The 24,405-nt window shown below is 43.3% G+C and overlaps 2 protein-coding genes across 3 annotated transcripts; one reads left to right on the top strand and one right to left on the bottom strand.

Moving 5' to 3' along the window:
• Positions 1-352: 352 nt before the first annotated feature.
• Positions 353-22,610, bottom strand: abcc10 (ATP-binding cassette, sub-family C (CFTR/MRP), member 10). 2 transcript variants are annotated; one of them, XM_078948334.1, is made up of 23 exons: positions 22,483-22,610; positions 21,209-21,718; positions 19,722-19,922; positions 18,279-19,644; positions 17,870-18,097; positions 17,046-17,202; positions 14,823-14,971; positions 13,728-13,807; positions 13,477-13,648; positions 12,497-12,595; positions 12,200-12,389; positions 10,913-10,987; positions 10,617-10,808; positions 10,304-10,442; positions 8,815-9,004; positions 7,542-7,885; positions 7,297-7,466; positions 7,068-7,228; positions 5,936-6,189; positions 5,704-5,849; positions 3,894-3,991; positions 2,461-2,573; positions 353-2,378 (listed from the first exon to the last, which is right to left on the bottom strand). In XM_078948334.1, the coding sequence occupies exons 3-23, from the start codon at positions 19,895-19,897 to the stop codon at positions 2,243-2,245; spliced, it is 4,635 nt and encodes a 1,544-aa protein (XP_078804460.1). In that variant the 5' UTR covers positions 19,898-19,922; positions 21,209-21,718; positions 22,483-22,610; the 3' UTR covers positions 353-2,242. The 2 variants fall into 2 exon arrangements, with proteins under 2 accessions (XP_078804460.1, XP_078804462.1); XM_078948336.1 differs by having other exon boundaries at positions 22,497-22,604.
• LOC101158414 (uncharacterized) lies at positions 22,595-24,194 on the top strand. Its single transcript, XM_004065482.5, has 7 exons — positions 22,595-22,977; positions 23,071-23,141; positions 23,217-23,384; positions 23,580-23,638; positions 23,712-23,867; positions 23,957-24,088; positions 24,166-24,194. Exons 1-7 carry the CDS (start codon positions 22,805-22,807, stop codon positions 24,178-24,180), a joined length of 774 nt encoding a protein of 257 aa, XP_004065530.2. The 5' UTR covers positions 22,595-22,804; the 3' UTR covers positions 24,181-24,194.
• Positions 24,195-24,405: the final 211 nt, after the last annotated feature.

The raw sequence follows: 24,405 nt of genomic DNA, 5'->3' as shown, positions 1-24,405 counted from the left end.
GGTAGCTTCTCCACATTTGCTGGTTAATTTCAATGCGTGATGAATGACAGACTTAAAAATGTCTTTGTACATTTTTCAGAATCGTGTCAACATTTTTCTTTGATTTGAATAAAAGCAGCAAGTTTACAATCTTTATTTAGAAAAAAGTTATAAAAATAATAAAATTAATGATCTTTGCACACTTTTTAACTCAGGGCTGTCTAAAAAAGTCAAATGGTCAAATAGTCAAATTATTAATTAAAAAATATTTGATAAATACACTACAGTGATGGAAACGTATTAGGCCAATTCAAATTGTTGTTGTTGTCATCTTGTGTTTATGAAGAAAGAGCAGATATAACATCTATGTCCAATTGTTCATAGCATGTTTTATTTTGAAATGCCTCATTTGCATAATTCAGTAGGAATCATTGACTGTATAAGAGAACTGGACTGAGTGACTCCACCCCCCCAATGGCGTTCTAAACAGGAAGTGGCTCCAAGAAACCTAAATCCCATAGACGTTTATAGAGAAATACACAGCTGTCAATCAGTTGGTCAAGAGAAACATTCTTGCTCAGATAAGTCATGTCAGTTATTAACTGACCAATCAGATGCCCCAATAAAAGTAGGTGGAGCCTGCTGCCCCCCACATACACTGTTTACGTGGTAGGGGTGTGTTCTCCCAATAAGATCACTCCTGATTGGTGAGAGTGGTTGTCATAGAAACCTGGATTCAGACCTTCAATCACCATCACTGATGAGTCTGGCTCCAACATGGCGACTGAACTGACTTCATTTGGTTGGAGCTGGAGGTAAACCGTTTTCTACGGACGACGTCACGCTCAGTCCGGATATGGCGGCTTGCTCTGTAGTGGATGGAGTCTCCATGGACCAAACGTTCTGACATCATTCTGCTCACAGCCAATAGACATTCAGTTTCAGTGAACACGGTCCGCATGAGGCGCCATATAGAGCTAGCATCTCTGCTATAACACAGAATCGAATCATTTGAAGCTAAATTCTGGTTTAATTAGATTTAAAAAGATTTCCATCTAAAAGGTTGTTTTTGTTTAGTTTTCATAAAGCTGTTGATGTAAACGTCACAAATGTGAGACTTGCATTGAAAACAGGAATTTTTATATTAAAATAAAAACAAAAATCTAAAATGGATTTGTTGTCTTTTAAATAAAGATCAACCCAAATCATCACACTTCCACCACCTGTATGGCTTTTTCCCATGATGCACCCTGGCATTTTTGCCTCCCAGGTAAGTGTTGCCCGCACACCTGATCATCCGTGTGGACCAGAACCCTTTTCATCAGGTCTCTCACATCGGAACCAGAACCAACGTCTGCCGGTTCTGAAGCACAGAGGCTTGTTTTGTTTTGGGTCAGATTCCTGCTCTGCCGTTTAAGGAGGAACCCGACTGATCCGCACATCGGTTCTGTTGGTTCTCACTTTTGGGTCAAAAATCTTCATTTTTCAAACTCACCGGCTCAACACTTGAGTTTTTTACTTCGTCTTCCAGTGTTTACATGTAAACAAACTCTTGGTTCCACTTTGGAAATAATTTATAAAATTACAGTTTTTTAAACCCCAAAACCCCAAAAGCAAACACATGAATGGAAGTTTTTCTGACATTTAGAGGCTTTTCTGCTGATTTGATCGCCGTGTCTTCAGAACTACGTGCAGCCGGTTCATCAAAGCTTCTGCCGTTTGTAGAAAAACCAGATAAAAAAAAAATCCTCCTCTGGATCCTCGACGAGAATTTAAAGCCAATGAAAACAGTGTTTCTAACTTGTTCTTGTGATGCTGGAGGACACGTATAAAGAACATAAAGCTTAAAAAAAAGGGGAAGGGGGGCGGGGTTGCTCCGCACCCAAACCTCAAAGGTGGATTTCAAATGAACTCCTGCTGCTCTGCAGAAACTATGTCCTAGAAAACGACAAGTTTTTGGATTTTGTCTAAAAAAAACAGCATCATCAGACATAGAAGAGCACATTTTGACCGTCATTCGTTTTCACCACCAAAAGCTGATCAGTGATTCAGAAAAACAGAAGCAGAGCTGAAACAGAAAAAAACTTATTTTAGCTTTAAGACAGTTTTCTGGCTCGTCCAGAGTCTGCGGACCAAAGCAGCATGGATCGGTTTCACCTCTGACCTTATGGTCTGGATTCCACATAAATGTGCAAAGCGTGACGGCGTTGAGCCGGACCCGGAAAAAGAAGAAAGACTCCGTTTTTTGGTTTTTTTGGTCTCTTCATTCTCCGAGCTCTCCCACCAGCCCGTGGAAGACCGAGGTGTCGGATTGGCCGAGAGCGGCGGGCGTGTCGAAGTCCTTCACCTTCCCAGCATGCATCACCAGCACCCGGTCACAGTCCATGATGGTGTTGATCCTGGAACAGAAGCGTTTGTCCTCAAATGTCCAGAGAACAGGTGTGCAGCTGCAGGGCGGGGCGGGGCGGGTCAAAGCTTCACCTGTGGGCGATGGTCAGCACCGTCCTGTCCTGGAACTTCTCCCTGATGGTCCGCTGCAGCAGCGTGTCCGTCCTCTGATCCACGCACGCCGTGGCTTCATCGATGCACAGGATCTGCACACAAACAAGCCTCGTTATTTATGCAGAAAATCATTCATGACAAACATGCATTACATGTTCACGTCATAGGTTTAGACCAGAGATCAAGAGGAAACTTTAGTTTTTGCAGTTTTTTTACATTTAAACAAATAAAAAATATATATTTCTAGATTTTTTATTAAATCTAGAAATATATCATTATATTTAAACACATTTTAAAAGCACAGAAATATTGAACATTTATGACTGTTTCAATGTAGTCATTTTAGGAGCAGAACTTTATTCATAAAAGTTAAAGAATTTAATTTTTTTGCTTGTTTTCCTTAAAATCAAAAACAAGTTGTTTTGTTTTTGCAGTTTTTACAAACTGGAAATCAAATAAATGTTTATAAAGTGTTTTTTTTTTTTAATTGGACAGCGTCACAGCGTTTTCAGTTTACTGTTTTGTGAAGCCGTTTTCACACAGCAGCAGGTCAGAGACACAAATAAGGATTTAAAAAATAAAACCAGAGGAGAATTCAACAGATAAAGAGCTGCAAGCTATTAAGTTAGAAGCATATTTTAAATTAATTCTGCTTGTAAAAGTTTTTACATTTTTTCACGTTTCAATCTCTTCTTTTAATTTAATTTTTTAAATTCTAAGTTTTAATATTTCTCTCAGGTTGACATTGTTACTTTAGAGTTTAAAGCCGTTTCTTTACCTGTTCTCTGGCTTTATGGCGGTTTGCCTTTCGCTGTCATTCCTGCACAGAATCATTTAGTTTGACAAATTCACATGAACGTTTGATCGCGATCAGATCTTTGTTTTTCTATTCTGTAATCCTGGAGCATTTTTCTACGGAGCTTTGAGAGTTTAAACGAGAGAGAAAAGAGTGAAAATGCTCCCGTCTACCTGAGAAAGGTGGATAAAGTGTGTGGGGAAGGTTTTTACAGCCGTAAACATCTCTGTATTAGGTCTAGTTTTACAATCTGGTTCAGCTCTATGCCGTTTTATGGATGTTTATTTTCATATTTCTAGCTCGTATGAAGGAATTTCTGCAGCAAACCGGATTTCTTTCAGCTGCTTGATACTAAATGTATATCAAAAACCTAAAAATGTTCCTAAATTTATCTCTAAATGGTGAAGGAGGCAGGTTTTCACAAACACTGAGGACAGAAAACAGTAAAAAGATAATTTTGCCCCCTGACGTAAACAGCGTTCTCCACTCTAACTGTCCTGAAAGGCCTGATGGGAAAACGGCGCCGGTGCTGCAGCCACAGCCGGACGGACGGACGTCTTCCTGAACCAGAGACCCTGCAGAGATGAGGGGAGGTCCCGTCTGAAGGGGGACTCACTTTAGCCTGGGTGAGTAAAGCTCGGGCCAAACACAGCAGCTGCCTCTGTCCTGCAGAGAGGCGTCTCCCTCGCTCCCCGACATCCGCCTCCAGACCGCCTGGACGCCGGAGCAGAGAGAAGACGATGTGAGGAGAGGAGAAAACACGGAGAAACCCAAAGCTGAAGGGCTGCTGGGCTCCAACAGAGATTTCAATCCTTGTTTGCAGACATTAAAGATGATTTCCCAGCTTTGAAGTTTAATTTTACTTCTCTAAGCTTTTCTCTAAGCAGCACCGTCTGGATGTTTTTGTCTCATTATGAGGAAATTATTATTAAAATGACTCAAAATCATTTTGTACACAGAGTTTTAGGGCCACCCAAAAAAAAAAAAGGAGAAAGAGAAAAAAAATCTCTCTTGAATTTACGATTCAAAAGTCATAATTAAAAAATAATTATTTGTAAACTCCCCTGAAAAACCGTCGTACTTTTGCTCCAAACTTTTGCCAAAAAAAAAAAAAAGGGATTTAAGAAACAAAAAAACTTGAATTTTACTGTAATTTTTGGTCTAATTTTAAAAATGTTATTTCAAAGTTCAATAAATGTTGTTTTCATGTCATCAATGTCATTATTTAGAAACCAAAATGTAGATTTATATGTTCTAAGAGGAAGTTTTAGATTTGATGAGGATTTACTTAAATGGATTAACTTGAATTTGTTCACATTTTGGTCTAAAATGAATCATTTTCACTTATTACACTCGTTTTTGTCACTAATCAAAATTAGGTTCACAAAAACTCAAAAATACAAACCATTTCTAGATCTAGCAAACATATATTTGGTTGTAGGACATTCAACTTGAAGTAACACTGACACATTTTTAAGATACTTTTCTTCCTTTTTTATTTGATCTGTGGAACTCCTCATTTCCAGATTATGATATTTTATATTCTGTCCACACAGCGACTCATTTATACTTAAGAAGAAATCTTGGCTTCCTAATGATTACTGTGAAAGTGATTCTTGATCCAATTAACCATCAAAACCCATTAAAAACATTTTTTGGGGTTGAAACGAGTTTATGAAACTACTGAATTAAAAAGAACAAAAACTGAACTTTAATTTTTTTTTAAATCATGATTTTTTACATTAAAAACAGAAAATCTGTTTTATAGTCTGACGCTGTTTTTAAAACGCCATAAATGTCTTTCATGCTGGATTTTGGTGATTTTTCTTCTTTTTTCTTCTGTCCTCAATCCTCCAGGAGGCAAATTTAAACCCATTTCTCTCCACTCAAGATAAGATACTTTATTGATCCCAGCTTGGGAAATTGGGTTGTTGCAGCGTCAGCGTTAGGCTCCAGATACAAACACACACACAGTGGGTGACAGAGAACAGATCAACCAAGAGGATGGATGTGACCATTTTCTCATCCAAACTGGATCCGCTCCAAGCAGAACCTTGGAAAAAACCAGAGGAAACCGTTGTTGTTTTTCCAGACCGGCTCAGTAAGTAATACGGCTTTTGGCTTAATGTGCCAAAGTCAAGTTTTTGGTAATGTTTTTGTGACTCCAAAATGTGTAGAGTTACATAAAAAACTCTCATTAAATGGTGAACAGTTTCCTGCTTATAGTTCAGACTAGGCTGTCAAAAACGTCAAGGCGTGGCCCTGAAAATCAAGAGCTCTGATTGGCCGATGATGTTGTATTGTTCACGAAAGGTCCTCTGAGTTTTCTGCTCCTCCCTCCATTCGGGTTTTCAGCTTTGACTCTTTGTTTCTTCACCTTCATCATCATCATCACTGCACATGAATGTCTCAACACCAAAACTCACCCATCCTGCCGACCACAGCGGCCAGGTGACACTGGTCCAGGACGTCCAGCAGCTGCTGGTCCTGGTGCCGCCCACACGGGTCCAGGTTCTCTCTGATGGTTCCGCTGAACAGGAACGGATCCTGAGGAATGATGGCCAGCCTAGACCTATGGGGGGGGGCAATAGGGTACACAGTTTAAAAAAAAACCTCAACACACGTTTGACGCTCAGCACATCAGCTGCTCTGGCCCACCTGAGCTGAGCTAAGCCCACGGTGGCAACGTCCAGCTGGTCCAGGAGGATCTGGCCCTGCTTGATCTCCACCATCCGGAACAGAGCCAGAAACATGGTGGACTTGCCAGAACCGGTGCGACCCACGATGCCGATTTTCTCACCGGGCCGCACCAGCAGGCTCACGCCATCCAGAGCGTTGGGGAGGTCCTCCCTGTAGGCCAGCACCACGTCTCGAAACTCCACCATGCCCCGCTCAGGCCATGAGGGGGGCAGCTACGGGGGAAGAAAATAGACAGGGGGTCAGCCTTGTAACAAAACAGCCCTGATGATCAATTCAAACCACACCCATCAGAGGGGGCGGGATCTTTGCTGCATGAACTTCCTGGTTTAAGGACAGAGCGAGAGACAGGAGCGACTTTAACAGAAGGAGTCAGAACTGGTTTGGATCAGGTTTGGATCGGGTCCTATCTTATGGACTCTTCTGGACTTTAACACTCATATAGACCCCCCCCCCCCCCCCCCCCCCCCCCCCCCCCCCCCCCCGACTCCTTAAGACCCTTCTGGACTAGTCTCCTTTGGACCCCTTGGGACTATTCTGGACTCTTCTTCCAACTCATTCCTGGGTCAGCTGAGACTCTCCGGTCCGTCTCCGGCACAGCTCATCGGGATAACCGTTCGATCCCAGAGAGGCGGCGTCTGAGGCGGCGTCTGAGTCTACGCCGACTCCTCTTTGATGTGGAGCAGCACTGACTCTGTTCCAAAGCGCCTTTGAAATAACTGACCAACAGTTAGTGTAAGTTTGCTGAGAATTGGACCAGCAAGGCGACTCCTCCAGGATCAAAGAACCTCCAAAAAGGAGGTTCCATCATCCTCCAAAGGATTCTGATCCAAGCAGCGCTTTCTCCAAGAGCAGCAGCGTTTTGGATCCCAGCAGAAGGAATAACCTGTTAGGTTGAAATAGAACTAAAACAGTTCTGGCTCTCTTTCTCCAACCTGAACGAACCCCTAAACTACATCAGTTTCACCTCTAAGTTGTGACTGTTGTCTATTGGAAGCCTCCGTTAGAACCCTGTGGATGATCTACAACCCATCTTCTGTAAAAAGGTGGTGAGAGAAGGCATTGTGGGAAAAGTGGGCGTGGCTGGTCTGACCTGAGCGTTCTGACCCTGCGGCTCGGTCTGCAGGCCGCAGGAGTACTCCTCGGTCCGCTCCACGCTGACCAGCTGCATCTCCGTCTGCGTGAAGCTGGATATGAAGCCGGCCAGCAGAGTGGTGATGGACAGCGCGTAGGACAGGGACAAGCCCACCAGACCTGGAGGAGCACAGACGGTCAACCAGTCGCCGCTCTGCTTCCGGCACGCTCGCCAGAACCAGCCTCACCTGAGTCCACGGAGCTGAGCTGGTGCTGGAGAACGGTGATCACCGCCAGGCTCGTCACCACGGCGACGCCCAGCAGCTGCAGCCGGATCTGCAGCCACTGCATGACTGCGTTGCTAAGAAACAGGCACCTTTGGTTCTGCTCCAGACAGCGAGCACTTTCCTCTTCGAATCTGAAGGGAGACGAAACGTTTTTCCTCTACAGAACTGAGGAGCTCGTAGTGACAGACTTCTGTTGTTGTCTGGACCTGGCAGAGCTGGCGCTGGCCCGGATGGTCCCCAGCCCGGTGACGGTCTCTGAGAAGTGCGAGTAGACGGGCGACAGGGTGAGGCTGCACAGGCGCTTCAGCTCCCTGGAGGTGTGTCTGTAGAAGTTCTGAATGCGGTGGTAGATGAGAGCCAGCGGGACCAGAGGAACCAGGACCCACGGCAGGCCGTAGCAGACCACCACCAGCAAGCCCAGGAACCCGAAGACGGTGGCCAGCAGGATGTTCAGGTTGAACGGCAGGCTGTCGTCCACCGTGTACAAGTCCGAGGAGAAGCGGTTGAGGACACGCCCCAACGGAGTGGTGTCAAAGAAGGTCAGCGTGGCCTGAAAGAGCAAAAGCGGAGGGTTTGAACCGACAAAAACAAGTTTAAAGTCCCACTCGCAACTTTATTAGCAGCATCCTGGTAACAGTAGCCAGCCGGTGTCTGAATATTCTGCATTATTATTATTATGATGGTCTGTGGGAACAACTGTCAGAATAAATCCACATTGGGAGTAAAGACAGTTTTTGTCAGGTAAATGCAGATTCCTTTTATTTTGAAATCAAAGACTTTTCTTCTGTTTCTTCTTTTCTGCCAAAAGAAACTTTCCAAATACGTTTGCTCTGCTAGTTTGCGAGTTTCAGTTTAACGGTCGGTGCAGCCGCTTTAAGGAAGTAGCGGTCCGCAGCCCGGAGGGTTGGGGAACCCTAAAGCTTCGTTTCCGCTGAGTGGTCCGGTCTGGTTCAGAATGGTCCAGGAAATCCAGGCGAGCGTTTCCACTCAACCTTAGACCCAGTTAGGGTTACAGGAGTATTCTAACACCTTATTCTGTCTAATGATCTTCAGCCAATCAATGGGTTTCAACAGTAGCCCCGCCCTAACAGCCCGTTCCATTTTTCTATCAACCCAGAGCTAACAGGGGTTCCAAAAATGGTACGGTTGGGTCTGGCTCAATGGGTCAATTTTATAATGGAAAAGCTCAAAATACCGGACCAGACCAAACGGGGCTTAATTTATAGGCCACAGTTTCTGAATCTGCCATTGGCGGATGTGGCGGACCGCTCTGACACTCGACCAATCACTCTCGTCTGGTTTCAACATGGCGGCGCCCGTATCAGGAAGCCACGGTGAGGGTTTTGACCTCATTAGGCGAGAGCCGGAGGTAAGGCGTTGTCTACGGGTGACGTCACACCTCCGTTGTTTTTACAGTCTGTGTGACGGAGAGATGAAGACGAGTCACGTCTTCAGTGTGGCGCTCTGAGGTGGACGCACCTGAAGGACCTGGTCCAACAGTCTGTCGTGGATGACGGAGGCGGCGCGGACGACTCCGTAGGCGAAGAGGAAGGCTCTGAGCGCCGTGAAGACGGTGTTTGCTGCTGCAACAGAACCGTAGACGGTCAGGAAGAACCGGACGTCCCGGCTGGTGTCGTTGGAGAGAGGACCGTGCACAGGCGGAGCGGATCTGCACAAGAAAAGACGCCTCATTAAAAGAAGGCGATTTATGATTTGAAAATGGGAAATTTAACCTTCAAGCTTCATGATGTCGATGTTTTATTTAAATATGTAGTTTATTTTAAATGTTTGCATCTGCATGTTTCTTTAACAAATGTCTGCTTTAAAAAAGAATGGATGTTTTTCTAGTGCAGCTTCTGTGTTTTTAACACAAATTTCAGAAAAATGTTATGAAAATGTCTCATTTTATGTTTGCATTTGGAAAAACCTTTGCAGCTCTTTCTTGTTGTTTTTTGTCCAAATGAAAGAAGAGAAAAAAACCTCCTGATTATTTTGACCTTCAGACGTTCTGGACGACTGACAGACAAGGTTGTTTTCATAATTCCTCTTTCTGACTTCACCTTTGAGCAAAACTTTCTCCCATCACGTGTTCAACAGCTCACCAAAATGTGCACACACCTCGTACCTGTTGAAAATGAATTTTGGGCCTAAAAAATGATGACATCATAGCGGGAGAAACCATCAGAAAAATAAAACGGGGTTGAAAAATATCTTATGAGGTTTAAAAAGAATATTTCAAAATTAACAAACGAAACTAAAGCACATGTCAGGGATAAGGCAGTTTAGAAATCATTATGGGATGTCCCCAGAACCTACAGCTTAGTGGCCATGAAACCAAAGTTTCATTGAATTAAAAAAAACAATTTAAACTCCTCTATAGGGATTTCCGGCTATTGCCTCCCAAGTCTTCGAGTCTCATTGAAAAGCTACTTGGGGCGGAATAAAATGTTGGCATTAGACGTTTGTAGAGCGGCGTTAGCATGGCGGCGTCGCATAAGTGGCGTCCCGCTGTGGCTCGCACATTTTTATATGGAATTTATTGTGAAAATGTTAAACATGAATCGTTGGCTAAAGGTGAACAAGACGATGCGACGCACAATAAGACAACATCAGCAATGTGGCCGTGGTAAAATATGTTGAAACCTTTATGTTGATTTAAATGCAAAGTTTTCTTTTTCTTCATGTATCTCATGCTTATTATGGATATTTAAATATTGCTTCTTGCATTTTTTGTTGTGTAATGATTCTGATTAAAAATATTTCATTTGTATTTATTTTAAACGTATTGCTGTGTTTAAAAAAACATGAACTGGAGTTATTTTTCTAAGTAACTAATTACTTTAAAGATGCAGTAACTGAGTTTTTTTGGTGGATGTAACTAGTAACTAGTAACTCTAAAGTCAGATTCCCAGCGCTGTCAGCTGGTGAACATGTGGGTGGAATCGCTTCAGCTGATTGGTTGACTTACAGCAGCCCAGCAGATGAGAAGAGCAGCAGATGAGGGGATGTGACGGCCGATGAAGAGGAGCCGTTAATCCAGCTGGAAGCGTTGCTTCGCAGTGAAGAAACCCAGTAGGAGAGCCACCAGTCAGAGATGTTCTTTGAGGCTGAAAAAAAGAAAAAAACCACCACAGGAACGACAGTAAAACACGAAGGATGACGACTTTTTCAAATGTTTTCATCAAACGTTTCTTCCCAAAAGCTGCGATTACTTTCTAATAATGGATGTTCTGCAGAAAATGCTCAGCCTCTCAGCCGTGAGGTTCAGTTTAGAGGCTGACCTTGCATGAGGAGCAGAGATAACAGGACAGAGGAGGCCAGGACCCCCCCCATGGAGGTCCAGTAGGTTCGGTAAACCTTCCACGCCAGCCCGCCCGCTTGCTTCTGCTCGCCGCCCACAGGATCGGAGTCATCCTCAACGCGCACATCAGGTGGAGAGCTGAGCTCATCGTCTTCGTCCTGTTTGACGCCATCTGTGGACAGAAGAGATCCGGACACAAACGCCGGTTCTGGACTGTTCTTTCCCAGATCAACCAACACGACTGTCAATAAAACCAAAGCGTTTCTTTGATCTTACCTTTCTTCTCGTCGTCTTCGCTCGCCCTCGTTTTCACCGCCGTCGCGACTAAAGGAAGAATCTCTGCCGGAGTTCCTGTTTCAAAAACAGGTAAGAGGCAAAACCTGATCCTGGATCTGGACTTTGGGATCCTGTGGTTCTGGTGTGAAACGTGCTGAACTTCTCACTTTCTCCTCTTTGAAATGCTGATTTTTTGAGTTTGTGTCATTTTAGTTTTTTAGATTGAAAGCAAACTCAAAGTGTTAACTCTGTGTTCCAAAAGAACGGCCAGCAAAGTCTGGATCGGATCAGAACCGAGGGCTGGCATCTCTACTCACTATAAATATTTAAATGAGGTTGTCTGGCGTTTATTAGGAGTTTCCAAAGTGATAATTGTTCATAAGAAGGCTCCATCAATCAATTCATAATTATGAACTAAGGCAGACTTTTTTAAGGGTTAAGTCAGGCTCAGAACAGAACATTAAACCATCAGGACTCTGAACAAAGTAAATCATTATTTTAGACATTAGAGCTTTGCAAATATGTAATTAATGCTAAACATTTCCACTTGTGTGAAAGAAACTACAGTCTTCTTCCTTTTTACCTCCTCAGCAACAGTTTAGTTGTTTTATTTCCTGCTCTTGTCCCAAACTAGGAATAATGAATTATAATTAATCTGACTGATAGACAAATTACCTTTTGACCTCTGCTTGTATGTTTTAACCTTTGAGGAAAAGGCTGGTGGAGTGTCTCTGCAGTGCTTCCTGCTCCTGTGCTCGGGAATTGAACCTTTGCCTGTGGTGTGGTTTCCCTCAGGGTTTTCCTTTATTGTCTAGGACCTGACACTTTTATTAATGCTTCATTATCCATTATGACTGTTAATAAACCTTAATTAACTGCAAATTATTAATGCTTCAAAGTAGCTGTTAATAGTTAATTAATGCTTAATTATATATTATCACTAACAAAGCGACCCTTATTGTAAAAAATACAACTCAGTATTTTAGAGGAGCTATGAAGTATTAATGTTCAAATGAAACATTTATTGTGTCATAATAAAAATCTACAAACGTAAACCACATTTATTTTTATCATATGAGATAAAGTATTTATATTTATATATAATTTAATGAGGTAACAGTAAATATGTTCTTTGACCTTTTCTGTTTCTTTTATTTTTATTGTTTTGTGTTTTCTTAATATTTAAAATAAAGAAACAAAACAACAAAAACGTTTTTTCACTTTGGGTTATTACCTTTTTAAATGTATTTTAATGCATCACTACAGCTCTCTGAGGCAGCTCCATACCCGTTTGGATGATGGTCCCGTTGTCCATGAGGACCACCACGTCCGCTTGGTCCACAAACTCGATGCGGTGGGTGCAAAGGATTCTGGTCTTCCCCTTCAGAAGCTCCAGGATGCACTTCTTCATGAGGTGTTTGGCTACGTCCGTGTCTACAGCGGCTAGCGGGTCGTCCAGGAGGTAGATGTCTTTGTCCTGATGGAGAGCAGAACCGACACTGAGCAAACATCCTCCTAAAGGCTCAGTAAAAGATCAGTTTCACAGAGATAAGTAGCGTTTGTCATTTTGCATGAATGAATTACCATGTAAGCAGCTCTGGCGAGGGCCAGCCGAGCCTTCTGTCCTCCGCTCAGAGTCACTCCGTTCTCACCCACTTCCGTCTTATCGCCTTTGGGTAAAATCTGCAGCAAAACAGACAAAAAAAACTAAAAAAAGGACTTCATGTGGAGACAATAAAGGAAGAACGAGGCGCCTCCGACTGTGAGGAAAGCCCCACATGGGAGGGATTCTGTGAGAGTCAGGAAAAGCTTTTCTAAACCACAGCTGATCCAGGAAGCGTCCCAATCCTGACTGAGCCCTGCTCTGCAGGTCGCTGAGGCAAATAGCAGGACAAAAGTCCAATTTTCTCCTGCAAAGCACAAGCAGCACAAAGCCTCAGAGGGCAGAAGGAGCCTGGAACCAACAGGGAGTGAATCATCCTCCCAATGAAAACCACAACGACTGATTGGAGGTTATTTACTGTTAAAGGGTCAAAACACTTTCTGAAACCCGAAGGAAAATGAAGAGAAGGGGGCGGGGCTAGATTCACACGTCCATCCCAGTCATACAGGGATTTCTTTACGGAGGTTGACAGCTGCTGCAGAGGAGAGACTCTTCAAATCAAGACCCAGCAGGATTGAATCTGAATAAATGTGTTAAACTCTCCGTCAGATTAACTCGGTAGACTTAACATACGATGCCACAACTAATATGACATTGAGGATGCACAATAAACGCCACATATTAACCAGGAAAAGAGATTTCCTTTGACCATGAACACATCACAGGATGTGTTTCTACTATGAAGGAAAATGCTGGTTTGAGTGTTTAAGTCAGGAAACATAAGTTTGAAAATGTTAGCAGATGCAGAAAGATTTTCAGTGCAGTTAATAAACCTTTTGGTTGATTTTTCTCCCACCGATTTCACACGAAACATGCGGTTACTAAGAAGAAAGTCACTCATTTGGAGTCAACTTAATTAGAGAGATCTTTTTTGTTTTGCAGGGAATCAAGGATTTCATACACTGAGGTCATCTTGCAGCGCGCAGGCCTCGATCACAGCCTGGTAGAAGACGGCGTCGTAGTCTTTTCCAAACAGGATGTTGTCTCGGACGGTGGCGTGCTGGATCCAAGGTTCCTGAGCGGCCAGGCCGAAGCCAGCTTCTCTGTTTGCAACGAACAGCACGCCGCTCAGCCTGCAGGGACGGCAGGCAAACCCAGCAGTCGGTCAGATCCTCTACGCTGAGCAGCTAAAGAAAACAGACTCCTGCGTACCGGTGAAGTTCTCCAGTCAGAGCAGAAAGCAAGGAACTCTTCCCACAGCCGACCTTTCCCACCACGACGACCAGAGAGCCCTGAAAGAAGCAGACACAGAAAAGCAGCGTGGACGCTCACTCTACAGGTAAGCACAGCTGGTTTCTATAGCACCATGTCAGATAAAAACACAAGATGATTCACATCAAATCCAACAGGAACGGGAAACAGTCGTCACTGACGTCAAGATTTAGTCGCACTTCTAGATTTAACAATCAATACATTTAAGATAAAACGTCTCCAGTGAGTGATGTTGAATTGATATCGTGAAGTAATATTTAAATAAATATTTGGTCAGAAATATTATAATTTGTCTCATTTTCAAGTGTGGAAACGTATAAATAAATAAAAACCTTTACATTATCAAGGGTTGCTTATTTTAAATAAATAATGGTTCTGGTTCATTTGTTTCAATGAAGTTTTGTCATTTCTGTTGGTTGTTTCCATGTCAGATAACTGAGTAAAATGATGTTAGAATGAGCTTAAAGCCTCTATTTTCATCTTCTGTTGCACAACAGTAGTGTCTAGTTGTTCTTCAAACTATAGATTTGTATTTATATTTTTCTAATTGGATTCTACACCAATGTAATCATGTTTATGTATGAAAAGAAATGAAATTCAAAGAAATCTGCTGCATCGGGAGGATCTCTTTTGACACGGAATGGGTTTTATTTTGAAAGGAACTTGGATGTGCTACTGAACTTAAATTTGTTCTATCCAGCTATATACCCAGGCTGTGTCCCACCAAGGTGGGGTAGCCCAGACAGGGCACACATGCTTACCTCTGTCCTTGTGTTTGTTCTATGCAACTCAATTATATTAGAAATATTGAAAAGCTACATTTTTATGAATGGATAGTTTCAACAAAGTTTATTCTGTAAACGATGTAGTGTGACCTGGAGGAAAATATATTTCTATTAATTCAGAAAACTGCATAAATGTTGAGGAGTGTCCGTCTCTGGTTCTAGAAGGGATTGCTTTTTCTTTAGCTTCTAAATTCGTGATAAAGACGTGGACTTTGTGTGTAAGCGGCGTGTGTGTTTGTGATCGCTGTACCTTTGTCACACTGAGGTTCAGACTGTGCAGCTGCAGACTTCCTCTGGAAGCTGCAGGTTCAGCTCCTCCCTCTGCGGCGCCGTTGGGTCCGGTCCAGGAGAATCCGGCCTGGTTCAGCAGAACCGAGATCCGAGCGTCTTCAGGAGACACTGTGTGAAGATGCGGCGTCCTTTCAGCGGATTTAATGGCTCACAACTTCAGAAAGACCTGCAATTTCCCTCGTCTGAGAGAAACTTGTATTTTTTCCTCTCATGATATGCAGATTTTTCTCTTTTGAAATCATTAAAATAATTTTTATTTACATAAAAACACGACCAAATTTCATCAAAATTGACAAATTTTGGACAGAATGAATACAAAAAACTTCAGTATAGGACATGTTGCTATGGCAACTGTGAAGCTCTGAGGCATCAGGAGACACTAAAGCTGGACTCCAGGGGGGTATTCAGAAAGCAGGTTATGCTAGCTCTCACGGTAAGTTTGAGGCTAAGGAAGTTGATAATCTCAGCTTTCGGTTCCAGAAATTGAGGTATGTTTCAGGGTAGGTCAAGTTGCCATAGCAACTCATGCTCTAAACATAACCTGGTCGGGAGCAGGTTTAGTTGAAGCTTAGTTTGTTTACAGAGAGGTGCAGCAGCATGGCGTGTCCATTTGAAGATGATTTAGTGGATGAAGAAGCTCAGATAATACTTTTTCCACCGTGAGAGGGTGATAAGACCACATATGGATGTTGGAAAGATAAAATTTATACTTTGATCTAACTTAATTATTTACTTCAGGTAAGATAAATCATTTTTTTGTTAAGTCAGCTTAAAAATAACACGTAGTTTTCATACAGTTATTTTACTTTCATTCAAATCAATTCAATTAAGTAGGTGTAACTTCGGTGCTGCTGTTAGATCGGCACCGCAAGGGATTGTGGGATACCATTCCCTTTGCCTGTCTGGACGGATTTGGGTTTAAAGCGTGGCTTTTTGACCAAATATGTTTAGTTGTTTAGTTGTTTTACTGTGTTTTACCGAGTTATTTGTCCGGTTATGTTTAATTATTTCTGCACCATGAGTGAGAGGGAGGGAGAGGATGAGGAGATATTCAGCACCACTAGTGCTCTATGGTTTAATGTTAAAGTCGGAGAAATAGTAAATGATGATGTGTTTCATTTAGTGAATCCATTTTGCTTCTTTTTTATTATTATAAAAGTGAGAATATCTGCAGGCTCAAATTTAGACATATGAGAGTTCAAGAATTATAATAAATTAAGATGGAAAAACTTTAATTGAATTGCAGTAAAATTACATTTAGTTAGATAAATATGTAAATTTGAGTTTTAAAAAAAAATGAGTTGGGTAGACGTAATGAATTAGGTTGAAAAAATTTAACTTATTTACTTGTTATCAATTGAAGTAATTCATTTAAGTTGGATAAGTTATATATATATATATATAATATACGGTATGCGTCACAATGAAAATGTAAAGAAGATCAGAAACTTGTGCGTTTACTTTGTCTGTTCTTTTTCTCCAAGCAGAAACTCTGTCTTTTGCTGATGATGCAGCCGTGTTACTTTTTTGATGGACATATAATCTTCATTCGCCGTCATTAATCTCAGACTCCGTCTCACTGAAGAATTGCGCTCTCTTTTTTTCTCCATGTGTTTCCATGGCGACTCTGGAAATCGGCAATCCATTGAGAATGTCTTTATGTACCTGCTGTGCACGTGCATTAACCCAGGGTTAGTGGAGCGTAATTACGCTAACTCATATCCGGTCTTTTGGAACCGACATACCCAGAGTAAGCAAGTTCAGGCGGATTTCAGCCAGAGTTCAGGCTTAAAGTCGGGGTAGTTTAAACATGCTTCCTGGAATACCCCCCTGTTTACTGTTCCAAAACCTGATAAGTTAGAAAAAACAAATGTTTGTCTGAGAATAAAATCAGCCTTTTGTGGAGAGAGTCCTCTCACTCCAAAGTTACTAAAGGTAATTGAATCTAAAAGCTTCTGAAACTTTATTGTTTCTGACAGGTTTACTGCTAGAAACGTTTAAATAAATCACACGTCTGGTTGCTGTAAAAACTGCCGAAAATAAAAGCTCTGCTTAAACTTTGAGACTGATTTGCAAACATTTCTTAAAAAAAAAAAAAAAGGTCAATGTTCGTGCGTTTATGCTCTGAGAGGTTGTAAACAAAAACAGGAAAAACCACCAGAGCGATGAAGCTGCCACACACCCAGGGCGTAGTGAGCCTGCAGATCCTGATTGGTCAGTTTGAAGAAGCGCTGGATCCGTTCCAGAGACACCTTGGCCTCCAGAATGCTGCCGAGCACCCAGGGGAAGGAGTTGAGGGGAATGATCAACAATCCCACCAGGGCGATGGTGGTGAACACCTGCAGGGAAGGAGGCATCATCATCATCATCATCAGGAACAACAATGAGAGCTTCGTCTTCAGGGCCGTGACGCAGAACGCTGAGCTTCTGCGTCACCAGCTTCATTTCCACTTCCTGCTACAGATTTAAATCCCTTTTAGGGATTTCAATCCACCGCCTCATGACTCCTCGAGCATCATGGGAAGATACTTGGGGGGGAAACTCGCAATAGTGGCGTTCTGTTGCTCGCATGTTTTTCACTGGTGGAAAATGTAAAACGTGGATCGTTGACTCAAGCCGAACGAAATGATCCCAAACCTCTGCCGCCGAGGAAATCCAAACGTCTAAAAGTGACATCGACCTGTTTGGCACCGCAAGATGACCATAAGTTAAGCTGGTTGCTATGGAGATAAAACCACTTTTTAAATGAATTTGCTTCATGCAGCTCTGATCTGATATATTTGTGACTGTTGTCGTTTAAGCTCAGATGTTAGGAATTTTTTGATCTTCATTTTTGTGATTCGCATGTTGGAAATAAATCTCCCAGAATTCTGGAGACTAAAATAACTTCAATGTTATCCGTGATTCTCGGTCCCGTCAGTCTGAAGAGGCGTTCGGGTGCAGAAGGTTTCTTTCTCACACACAGAAACCGATTTCTGCTGAAAACCCGCCGCAGCACGCCGGTACCTTGGCGGCGGTCAGCTGGTGCCCCAGCAGCACATAGATCAGGAAGATGGTGATGGAGATGACCACGGGCAGGGCGGCCCAGGTGTACACGCAGACGGCGTCCAGGTACTTCAGGGTTCTCAGGTGGCTCAGCTCTTCTCTGCGGCAGGCCGCGACCTTCTGGCTGAAGTGAGCCTCCCAGTTATAGAACTTGATGACACGAATGCCGAACAACACCTCCGTCATCAACTGAGGACAATTTAGAAAATAAAATGTAAAATGAAAGTTTGATCTTTTCCCGTTTTTTATTTCATCTCCTCTGTTTTGACTTCTTTTTCCTCTTATTTTGTTTATATTAATCGAGGTTTGGTCAAAGCCCTTTGTGTCTTAAACGGTCACATAAATGCGGTTTGCTTGATAAAAGTCTCACCTTGACGCGGTTGTCTTTGCACTCTAGCATGCGCTCGTTGCTGCGAAGGATGCGGGAGGCCAGGAACTTGTTGAGAGGCACCAGAACCAGAACCACGCAGAGTCCTCCGAGGAAAGCCACGCCCACCTGCAGGTAGAGCAGGTACAGGGTGACGGCGAAGCGGAAGGGCAGGCTCCACAGCTCGTGGAAACTGTTGAAGAAGTTGACCACGCGGTCCGTGTCCGTGCTCATCAGGTTCACCACCTCGCCCAGACTGAAGCCGGCCAGGCTGCAGCTGCTGACCCGCAGGGCTTTCCCGTACACCGCCGACACCAGAGCGGCGCGCGCCGACAGCGCCACCTTACAAACCTCAAAAACAAAAATGTTTTGGAGGAAAGAACCTAAGAGGCCGCTGAGGAAAAGTCCCAAAACACATAAAACCCCAGTCTGGAGCGGGGCTCCTTTTTCCTCCACAAAGTTCACCAGAGTGCTGAGGAGCAGCGGACCTGCGAAGGTCGACACGTTCACCGCCACCTTCAGGACACCGAGGAGGTAAAACCTCAAACCAAAGGCCTTGTGCAACACGCGCAGAAATCCCACATCCCCCTCCAGCTCCAGAACCCCTTGGAACTGGGAGCTTTGGTCGTCTTTCCTGAAGTTTCTGGCAATCGGTTTGGGCCACTGGTCCACACGGTCCCTGATCCCGACCCCCCGACAGGCTTCCCAGCACTGATGGAAGTGTCCGCAAACCACGCGGGTCCGTAGTTTCCACGGAAGGTGGTAAACGTCGGCCGGTCTGTTCAGCTCCCCTCGACGGCCTCGTGCCAGCAGAGGGCTCAGCCAAAGGTAGAAGAGCCGCGAGACGCAGCCACTGCCGTCCTCCGCCACCATCTCCCCGGTGCTCGGCCGGCTGCCCCCCGGCTCCACTGCCGAGCCGTCTTCAGCGTCCACATGCAGCGAGTATCCGGCATCCCTGACGCACGGAAATGCAAACGCCAGGAGGTAAAGGAGAAAGAACAGTGCCCGGGTGGAGGCCAGGACAAATCTGGCCAGATTGAAAGGTTTGGTGAGACTCAGAAAGTCCTCATCGTCACAGTAAAGCATCAACGTGAGGACGAGGTTAGGGACCAACAGAAGAACCATGAAAAACAGGACAGGAGGTCCTCTGGTTCTCCTGTGAGCCGTGTTCAGGAGGACCTGCAGGGCGGCAAGGTGGAGCAGCCAGGCCAGGACTCCACAGCCGTCAGTCAGGACGTCCAGGTACATGCGACCCCGCTGGAGGACGGACGCCAGCAGGACATCCGCAGCGGAGAGCAACGCCAGCAGCAGCGCCGAGACCATCCTGAGCGTCCAACCGCACGGAGGACAGGCCTGAGGGACGCTGCATCTGAGAGGAAGGACAACACGTTCACAACGGGTGACCTCATCGGAGAAACATGAAACTGCTGACGTTCCTCACTTTACCTCGCAATGCCAAGATAGTAGGCGCTGACGACCGCCATCCCAGCATGAGGGAGGGCCCCCAGGACCAGCTGGTTAAAGCAGGGGCCGATGAGTCCATGCTGCCACAGAGGAAGAGGGTTCTCCGTGTCCGTCTGGCAGAGGCAGGCCAGCAGCTCAGCCAGCGCCGAGTCCTTCATCGCCTTCGATTGGACTGAAAACCTTCTGAAAAAGATCAAACAAAAGCCCAGAATTCCCGTTCAATCCTACGACGGAGTCAAAGAACCACCGTGAAAGAACGTAAATAAATCTAGCACATTTGTGATAAGTCGTAACTTTACGAGAAAAAAAAACTTTTGAAAATAAAAAGAAAAGCAGATTCAGCGAGATCCTTGAGCAGAGTGACGTCTGTTCAGGCTGAGTTTTTGTACTTTTTCTTTTCCTTTTTTCATCTGGAAAACCCAAACACGACTCTTCCAGATGGCAGAGCTACTCTTTGTTCATACCGGCTTTAGGTTGTAATCGGATTACATTTATGCATTTTGAGAAAGTTTGAGTCTGTTGTTTTTTTCCTTTGTGTGTCATCCTTTTAGACTGGGATGAAACGGTGTCCATATCGATTTCTCTGGTTAAACACGTTAGGTTTGATTGTCCCTTAAAAGTTTCAAAAAATAAAAAAATCTAAACGTAACATTTTATTTATGGAAAAAGAAAAAAAATACTTTTCAAATGATGACTTAAAATTGAATATTAGAACTTCATCCTTGTTATATTTTTAATTTGAAATACTTTTTCACAAAAAGCGGACTATTTAAAATGCGGTGCTCGGCGTTGTCATGGTAACGGCTCCAGCCCTGCTCTCGCCACTTCTTCTCTGAGGGAAGTGATCGTCATGAAAAAAACAAACAAAACATCTTTTTAGCAGGACAGTTCAGCTCTTCCCGTGTTTTTTTTTCTCCAGATGATGAAGCAAAAGTTGGTTTTAAAGAAACAAAGTCTGAAGAGTTTTCCCTCTGCTGTCACTTCCTCGTTGTTACATTTCCTCCTTACCTTCCCGCTTTATTATTTATTTATTATTCCCGCTTTCCCTGCCGCTTCATCCCAGTCTTCAAAATGATCAAATTTACCAAAGTGGTTAAAGAAAATTATAAAAATCCATCATGTGTTTTCTACTGTCTGCTTGCTTTTATTTTATTCTAAAATTGTTTAAGATACAACAAAATCCCCCATGGTGATGTAAAAGTAAAGTTAGAAGTCTATAATAATAATAATATAATAATAATAAACTTCACAAAGCCACTTTTTTTGTTGTATTTTTAGCTTCCACTGTGCCAAACAAAGTCACAAATTAAAATTAAAATACATTACAATAAGGCTGACTGCAATTATTAGGTTAAAAATATTTAAATATAAAAATAGATTACAGGTTAGGATTAAATAATTGGAAAACTGCACGACATTAGCTTCTTAAACCGTTCCCTTCTTACTAGTCTATAGATTTTTACATTTACCAGTGTGTTCCCCGTCAGCTGTGCACATCAGGAAGGTTGTTGGTTTTCTGGCTTTGGGGGCGGTCCTCTGTGTTGATGCTGGTGGTCCCCTCCTCATGCAAACCCAGTGATGTTTCGCCGCCTTTAACTTGTTCCACGCTGAGACATGCGCAGGACAAAGTTCTAGTCTTTATTGTCAGTTTGGAGGAAGTTGGTTTGCTGCCAGATCCACAGGTGAGTCTGACGGTCAGGTAAGCAAAAGTTCAGATGAATCTGGATTCAGAGTCCGAGGTGAAAGACAGCAGCTCACGCCGGGGGGGGGGGTTCCTCACACAGCAGAGACAGCAGAGGCGGAGGAACAATCCGGGAGTCCTCAAGGCCGACGAGGAGGGGGCTGGACTCACTCTGACGGCGTGCAGCGGCGCTTTTCCACCATGTCATGAGGAGACGACTCCTCCTTGGTCTCCCAGGCTGAAGCAGAGGAGGAAAATCCAGCGAGGAACGTCCTCAGGGACAGCCAGAACTCCTAACCTGGAACAGAAGAAAGGTTGTAAACATGAAGCTAGAAGACATAAATCAGCTGGAACATGATTTGATTCAACGATGTCGGAGTGAAACTGAGCCCCTTAAACACTGTTGGACACAGCTGGAGCAAAATGAGTAAAATGAAAGGAAAAAGAATCACGATAAGTTTGGCCGTACAACTGGATTACAGTCACGTGTATCAAATATGTGTACTAATGTGTAAAATTGTATTTGGTTGACAGAAGACAATAGGAAGATTTTGAACAGTTTATTAACAATAAAGACCAAAATTCCTCGTTTGTAAAATAGTACATAATATTCACAGTCTCTTCATTGTCTATTGTCTATTCATTGCTCACTTTTTGTGTGTTTATAAGCAGTTAAAATGATACACTAAAGGTTTTCGTTGAAAAAAATAGCTTCTGCTAAACTCATGACTTGTTTGCCGTTTAAAAACTGATAATCTCTGCTCGTGCTAAGATTTCTTCAAGAGTTTTTAAAATGTTTTTACGCTATAATGTGTGGTTTCAATTATTCCCCCAAAATAAGCAAAGCTGTCAAAAACAAACTGAGTAAGCTCAACCTGATCATGTAAACAAATCAAGTTAGCTAACTTGTTAGCTAAATAGAACAAACTGCTTCCTCGGTTAATCTGAGGCAATAATTAAATTGATATTTCATGTATATTTAAAAAAAGGTAAATATTAATCAGCTTTAGTCAGAAATGTAAATAAAAAAACAACAAGTATAGGTTTAAAAAGAAAAGCAACCTTCGAAATTTTACCGGCTCTGATTTTGTTGACAGGAAATACGTCACAGCGTTACAGGTGACGAGGCAAAGCAAGCTTTTCAAAATAAAACCTACGAACTCAGGGGTTTTCCGGAAAGCAAGGTTAACTTACCCTGACTTTAACCCGGAACTCTCGGTTAAGTAACCCTAAGCTAGCTTACTCTGGGTATGTCGGTTCCGGTGTAAGACAGCGGTTATCAGTTCGGACAATTAACGTCCTCGCGGTCAACCCCTGAGTTAACGCGCGTGCACGGCGGCCACAAAAAGGCGTTTTCAACGAATTGCCGATTTCCGGAGCAACAATGGAAACACGTGGAGACAAAAAGAGAGCTTCATACTTCAGTGAGACGGAGTTGGAAGTGTTAATGACGGCGTATGAGGAGTATAAGCCCGTCTTAACCAAAAAAAGTAACACGGCTGCATCAGCAAAAGAGAGAATTTCTGCTTGGCAACAAATAACGGACAGAGTCAACGCGTGAGTCTCTGATCTGATTTCCTGTTTCATTGGGATGTAAAGTGTTTTTAGGACAAAAGGACAAATATGTAATGTGTGGTTTTGCTTTATCAGGTGTAATACTCCTGGAACCAGAAGAACTCTGAGCCAAGTCAAGATGAAACATAAAAACATTCTCCAACAAGGTCATTTAATATCCAAACTCAACTTACCAACTTATATTTAAGTCAATATTTCATGTAATCTGGTTGTTTATGTAGCCAATAGAAAAAAAGCTGAGGCCCTTAGAGCAGGTGGGGGTCCTCTGTCCCTCCCCCCGGCAGAGGAGCTGGATCTACCCCTGAAAGGAGAACCTGCCATTGATGGGACTCCAGGGGGCAGTTCATCAGACTCTGCTACAAACACAATGGCCTTAGTCAAATGTATAGGTGGGTATATATCATGAGTCATGACGATTTTACCTTTCAATAAATAAATCACCATATGAAGGAGTTATTTGGAATGCCTCTTAGTCATTACTTCAATGTTTTGTGCATTTTTACTTTATATTACTGCGTATGATGATGTATACTGCTTTTCCTGTATAAGTATATACTGAAAGTATCTTATTGGTTTAATTGCAGATGCTGATGGTCAGTTCGTATTAATGGAGCCTCCTGCATCACTACACTCTGTCAAAGTTGTAAGTGATTATTTTAGATCTGTAGTTTTCTGTTTGGTGGATCAAGCATCTTCTTCACATATTCACACTGCAGGATGAAGATGAAGAAGAGGCCGCTTTTGCTGTACGAGAACTTGACTCTTCGAGACCCATGGAGGTACATGATGCCCCCATTGCAATTTTACAGAATATTGCTGGGGCGGGAAGTGCAGATGAGGGTCGGTGTCCCTCCACCATGAATCTCGGCAGTGTAAGAACATCCCTGCAGCTACAATTTTTCTCACGTTTAACATTTGCAAACGTCTAATTCAACGATGTGGAATGGCTTTGTCGTTGTAGCTGCCTACCACAGAGCTGCATAAAGTCCATCTTCTAAGGCAAATAAAAAAATGTGACCTTGAGATGGACCTAATACAACTCAATGCCAAAAAGACCAGCCTAGAGATAGAATTGCTGGAGCGTCAGCTTAAGGTGAGAAACACTTGGTGAATATTTCATCTGATGAATGGAGGATAAAGCAATAAATTTGTATTTTTATTTTATTACAGCAAACAAAGAAATAAAGAGAACAATCCGCCTTTGACTCTTGATTTCATTTGATATATATAATTGTGGATAATCATGTCCCTGCCATCTCTGTGGTCAGCTGGGTTCAATGGGGCGTCCGCTTGGCCGTCTTCATCGAGAGGGGGCGGGGCCCTCTCACCTCTCGTGGTGGCGATGCTAAGAACGACACATTCAATTTATTTAGATAGCCCAACATTTACAACAGTCGTCTCAATGAGCTT

The sequence above is a fragment of the Oryzias latipes genome, chromosome 1 (assembly GCF_053564925.1).
Source record: "Oryzias latipes strain Hd-rR chromosome 1, Olatipes_Hd-rR_3.1".
Classification (NCBI taxonomy): Eukaryota; Metazoa; Chordata; class Actinopteri; order Beloniformes; family Adrianichthyidae; genus Oryzias; species Oryzias latipes.
This window is presented reverse-complemented; position numbering and strand designations above follow the sequence as displayed.